At 40.1% G+C, this 6,331-nt stretch overlaps 1 protein-coding gene across 3 annotated transcripts in view; it reads right to left on the reverse strand.

Moving 5' to 3' along the window:
* bcas3 (BCAS3 microtubule associated cell migration factor) overlaps positions 1-6,092 on the reverse strand; it is a 398,522-nt gene extending 392,430 nt beyond the window's left edge. For all 3 annotated transcript variants that reach the window (XM_055011827.1, XM_055011829.1, XM_055011828.1), the window contains exons 1-3: positions 5,986-6,092; positions 2,693-2,781; positions 2,373-2,427 (exon numbers count right to left, since the gene is read on the reverse strand). In XM_055011827.1, the coding sequence (XP_054867802.1) occupies positions 2,373-2,427; positions 2,693-2,763 (126 nt within the window). In that variant the 5' untranslated portion in view covers positions 2,764-2,781; positions 5,986-6,092. The remainder of the gene's footprint in view (positions 1-2,372; positions 2,428-2,692; positions 2,782-5,985) is intronic.
* Positions 6,093-6,331: the final 239 nt, after the last annotated feature.

Here is a 6,331-nt window from a genome sequence, read left to right on the forward strand (position 1 = left end):
GTTAGAACACAATGTGCCACCATACCCTCAATAGCATTATTTGAACAGTATTGTACTGCAGAAAGTAGTGTGTTGCTATAAAAATGGTGAGGAAAAGGCAATTAACAATAGAAGAGAGACAGACCATCATAACACTTAAAAATGTAGGTCTTTCCTAAGAGAAACTGGGAAGAAAATCAAGGTGTCAGTGAGATCTGGAAGACTCAAAGCAACAACAGAATCAGAAGACAAGTTTCTGAGAGTCAACAGCTTGGTGATAGGCAGCTCACAGGACAATAGCTTCAAGCACAGCTTAATAGTGGTTGTAGTAAGAAGTCTCAGTTTAACTGTGAAGAGAAGACTTGGAGTTGCAGGTTTGACAGGTCGACTTACAGCAAGAAAGCCATTGCTAAGACGTCAGAATACAAAAAAGAGGCTTGTCTGAGCTATGAAACGCCATCAATGGACTACTGAAGACTGGAAGAAGGGATTATGGACTGATGGATCAAAATTTGCAATCTTTGGTTAATCAAGCAGGGTTTTTGTATGCCTTCGAGTAGGAGAAAGGATGATTCTTCAGTGTGTGATATCAACTGTCAAACATGGAGGAGGAAGCGTGATGGTTTGGGACTGTTTTGCTGGATCCAGGGTTGGTGACTTGAACAAAGTGAAAGGAACCCTGAACCAAAACAGCTACCACAGCATTTTGCATCGCCATGCAGTACCCTCTGGTATGACGATAGTTGGTCAGGGGTTCATCCTACGGGTCAAGATAATGACCCAAAACATAAGTCTAAGCTATGCCAGAACTACCTTAGGAAAAAAGAACAAGATGGTGAGCTTGAAAACATGGAGTGGCAGCACAGTCTCCAGACTTACACCCCATGGAGCTGATTTGGGATGAACTGGACAGAAGAGTGGAAGCAAAGCAACCTGCAAGTGCCACACATTTACGGGAACTTCTGCAACAGAGTTGGGAAGAACTTTCTGAAGAACATGTGATTTTCACTGTAGAAAGAATGCCATGAGTGTGTTCAGCTGTTATATCTGCCAAAGGTGGCTATTTTGATGCAACAAAAGTTTAGAATACATTTTGGTTTCTAAATTAAAACTAGTCATTCAGATATCACTCTAGTCTTCTGGACTACCCTCCTCAGATCGATCCTTGAGGGGATTCTGGTCTGGATTCTCGCTCTGCATCATATTGTTTTCTGCTAACCATTTCTTGACAACTTTTGCTGTATGTTTCACATCATTGTCTTGTAGGAAGGTCCAGTGCTGCCAAAGCACTTTAGGCTGATTGACGTGGTTCTCCAGAATCTAAATGTACTCATGTCTTCTCTGGTGCTGTTCACAACGACAAGGTCGCCTGTTCCATTACCTAGAAAACATCCCACCACCATGTTTGACCATGGGGATGGTGTTCTTGGGGCTGACTCACAGTCATCCAACCACAGAACTTATAGCCAACAGCTTTCTTCTTTGTCCAGGTAAGCTCTGCACGCCTGACTTGGAGAAGTGCAGCCCTCTTTGGTCTATGTCTATGGAGGCCAGTTTTGTTCAGCGTCTGCTGGAGCATTTTTCTTGGTACCGGAACCGTTAAGTTTCATCAGGATGGTCTTGGTAGTGACATTGAGATTCTTCTTGTCCTCTCACAATATCGTTCTTGCCAGTGCAGGGGTCACTTCTGGCTTCCTGTCATGCCCCTTAGGATTTCTCACAGATTCAGACAGATTCCTTGTACTTGTGGATGAGGCCTTGCATTGTGGCCACTGACACTTGAAAATACTTGCATATGGCTTTTTAGCTTTTCCCCCATCTTGTGAGCAGCCACAATGCATGGCTAAGTGTGGCAGCCAAAATGCATCAATATGCTTGTTGATTTTAGCCTTTGCTTGCAATGACTAGGGCCTGACTACGGAACTCTTGCTGCATCAACTTTTCTCAGTTTCTAGTACATTAGACAGCTCTAGGACATGGCAGAAATTACCGAGACGATTTAGAATGGAATAGAAGCCGTATTTTATGAAAAGTCTGCAACAATTTCAGAAGATATACAACATTTTGGACATGGGACTTTAAGTAAAAATGCAAACAAAACAATACATAGAAATTTATCAATAAAATCTCTAACGCAATGTGTAACTGTCTTTTGTCCATTATTTATGCAATTTCCAGTAAGCAGATCTTTCACTTTTCTGGTGTGTTACAAATAAAAGGACTGAAATGTCCATTCGCCATATAAAAAGGTGTTTTTTTTTTTTTTTTTTACTATAGCACTGACTTTTTTGAGTACAGTTAAATTAATTACCTTTTTTTTATGTGCACACACAACATAGTCAAAATCTGCAATAAAAATTAAAATCAGCAGTGTGCTAGTAGAGGACAGTTACCTGAGGGACCACATCCTGCAGGAAGGTCACAACACTTTCCATGTAAGACTGCTCCCTATGAGAGAACAAAGAAAATGTATAGAATGCAATTGGGACCATGAACTGTAATATCAATAATCTACACAAAGGGTTTTATGTGAGAAAAATATTGTAAACATTTAAAACAAAGGGATATAATTTCAGGACTGACTCCACAGGTGATAGGAGTTACTCAAATATGTTCATCAAGCAGAATGTTTCTTATTCAGGGACCTACACATGCAGTATACATGGTAACATGATTTAAGTGATTGCTGATAAAATAATAGATTTATCCTTACGTAGCAGCTTGTGCTCGCACCATAACCCCTCCAGCACAGCGACTTGGTCTGCGTGGAGAGTCCGATGCCATTTTGTTTGTTTCTTTATCCTGAAAGAGTACAAAAGGACATTTTACCATGATGACTCGCACTCCAAAGAATTTGCATGTTTTTAGCAGGAAACCTTATCATGAAGTCTGCAGTTACGGTGTGAAGAACAGGCAATAGTTACCTAGTTTGGATTTTTACATCTTTGATTCAGCTCCACTAATATGCAATGTTTGCAAGTTTATTTTTTGGATTCCTTGTTGAGTCGCAAATGCCTTCACAACTTTACACAGCCCAAGCTAACGTATTCAGATTCCTTTTTTTGACTGACCAACCAAGAGATTTTCAAAACAGAATACCAGTGTCTCATTTTTGGAAAGGTGGAACCAGGAAACATTTGGCTTCATCAATGACTTAAACAAGTAATGTATTATAAAAACTATAATTATCACAACTTAATTAATTGCCAATCTATCATTTCAGTACTACACTGGATTTATGTTAAGGATGCATATAAATCAATAATGGTCTGGATATCAGACTAAGCCCGCCATATTAACTGAGAAAATATTCTTAAGGGCAGAATGAATCAAAACTAGTTGAATAGCATTGCCCAGTCATATCAAGCCATGGCAATACTGTGGATGTGGGTAAATTTATTTGAAATGATACCAAGGCCACTGAAAACTCTGGATTCAGATCAGTGGGAGGCTTTACTTTTTCTTACCCTGCAGTTTAACCAGACATGATGACACAGGTGTTTCTAAAGGAGTGTACCTGTAATAAACTGCACATAAAGACAGCTGCAGCTGAACCTTAGCAATAACAACAACCCAAAAAAAGGACACAGTGAACAGATTCTCACTGAGAAGTATGCAAATGAGATTTTAGATGTGCATCATATTTGAGTAAACTAAGAATAGGGGGAAAAAAGAGGAAGCTTTACATAAAAGTCTCCAAGATAAAGCTGGTAACCATATCTCTTCTGAAGTTACACTTTCAATAATATATGTTGGAAAACACAATACTATTCACAATTCTTCAGATTGACAATCAGTGAAATTTCTTATTTCCCACTGATCAAACCTATCAGGAATGTCAAACTCTTAGCCTACCCTTAGAAACTCCTTGTTCTTTGGCCTGATGTTGCTTGAGAGGCAAACAACAGAAATTCTGAGGCTCTGGAAGTATATTTTATGAAGTTTAAAATAGAAAAGCAAGACTAAATATGTCATAAATGTATATAAAAAGGTATCAACCTATTATTTGCATTTTACATACAGAAATTTGTTGGCAAGTGAGTGTGGTATAAGCAGGATAGGACCCTCCAAGTCTGTGTGTTCCAAGACTGTAATTAATTCCATGGGGACAAAAAAACATTCATGTCTATCATAGAAGGTACATCTTGTCAGGTTTGATCTCTTACACAGTCTTGCATTCCCAGACCTATCTCTACAGCACTGTGCCACCGCTGGAGAATGGTCTGACTGAAACTCATTACCTTTCCGCTACAAAAGAGGAACTAAAGTGCCCTGGACTGTTTGTACTTCTTTAAACAAATCACAATTGGCTTGGGCAGTGCTTAGCAAAGGGTGTAGCAATGATGTGTCTGCAAAGCAGTGATGGGGGCATTGCTTTGGTGGAAAATTTGGATGCAGGGGTGCGAGCACTGTCAGTAAAATGGCTAATTTTAAAAAAGCAGACCTGCGTTATTGCATGATCCAAATCCTCTGCAAAATTTGACATTTTCAGTATGTGGGTTGCTAGTCAGGAATCCTGTTGTTGTCATTACCAGCAGTGAAGAGGTTTTGAAAAATACATAGAATAGGGGGGAAGAGAAAGAAATGTGTAATGGAAATGGCAGTCTTGTGCCTGCAGTCTACATCCGGTGAGTCAGACTATCCCTTACAGAATATACAGGAAAAAAAGACACTCATATCATAGTTTGTTGAAAGGGTGAGTGAAAGCCAAATCTTGGGATGGTCAATGTGCATATGTTTTCGCGTCATATGAGGTCACCACATGAGTGAGAGCCACAATATTGTCAAACGACAAAATAAAGGAGCATTGGAGTCTTGTAGAGATCACCATTAAGGTCAATTTGCAGCTTTTTGAGCAATATTTTGTGAGTTCGATCACCTCCAGATGTCATATGTCTGATCCAATCTTATTCCAATTATAGCATGTTCTGCAGGAGGAGGTGGCAGACCTGTGGCTGTTGCACCAGGGTGCAGTGAATATTGAGCAGTCTAGTCAGTCTGCTGCATGTATACTCCAATTTTGACTTTGCCATATGCTTAAATCAAAAAAATATTAAAAAAAAATATCACACAATGTCTGAGGTCATCCTCTTAGTCAAGACTGAGCTCAGGAAATAAGCTAGAAGAACATCCCCTTGCATACGCTCCTGAACAAGTTGATGGATTTACAAAGTGCAGCCTGTGAGCACCTCTGGACCCCATCAGAGGAGCTGGTTAGTGGTATGGCTGTTCCCAAACGTTACTGGGAATAACGTTTGTTGCCACTGTGATTTTGATCCAAGCTGAGTAGGAGCGACCCTGGGATATTCAGCCATGTGTCATCAGAATACTGCAGCAGCGAATATGACTAACCACCAGTCAGAATGATAAAATCCAATGAAAATAGCTGGTTTTAGGAAACATTTCAAGCATTTATGCCACATATGTACAAATCCCTACCTGAACTTCTAAAAGAACTTCCTTGTTGAAATTGCCCAAGCCTGCTAACTAATAAAACAAAGTCTTGATACACTTAGTCACCTAGTAAAACAGCCCTCAGTTGACTGTTAGTATCTCTGCAAGCATTGTTTAAAACAACAAGACCACTGAACAGTGTGAAAATAGACTAAAAGACGTTATCATTGCACAAGCAACGGTGTCAACAAGACAGACTAGCTGAGGTGTAGTACTCATGTCTGTAAAGATGAGCCTCCCTACCAAACCACATCGAGAAGCTGGACTATCTTAGCCTCGGTTACAAATTTTGAACATTCATTTAGCTAGCTCGCACCGCTGGCAACCAGCGGACCCATGCGACTGGCAATTGTGACAACTGTCAAGTCAACACAATACAGCTATTGGCTAAAGCTAAAGTTATATTGGTAGATGGGACCCCGCAGCTAACTTAGCTAGCTAGCACTAGCTGATAAAACTCCCATGCAGTGTTCGAGCGACACGAATGAAACACTGAAATAGAATTGTCACGTTTCAATAAGACATAGCTTTCAAGCAGCTGCAGTTACGAACCGAAGAGTTGAATGCAGATTGTCTCTATGGGTCTGGATTTGTGTGTTGGTCTCAGCTCTTCGCAAAACACCGTCAAAACACAAACAGACTAGATTTGCGGAACTGTGTTGTGTAATAATAAGCCAACCAGAGCACAGAAACGTTGTCGCCAACCCAATCAGACAACGGTATGGGCGGGACTAATGACTACGTCACCTATTACAAACAAGGCACTAAATAACATATATAACATACTGTACGCTGGAAATGATGTGACTTTATTGTGGTTCTAAGAAGAGACTTCTAATTTAAAAACACTCAGTACAGTAAAACACAGAGCATGTAGAAATATGAACCCATTACCAGC

This window comes from Amphiprion ocellaris, chromosome 7 (assembly GCF_022539595.1).
Source record: "Amphiprion ocellaris isolate individual 3 ecotype Okinawa chromosome 7, ASM2253959v1, whole genome shotgun sequence".
Taxonomy (NCBI): domain Eukaryota; kingdom Metazoa; phylum Chordata; class Actinopteri; family Pomacentridae; genus Amphiprion; species Amphiprion ocellaris.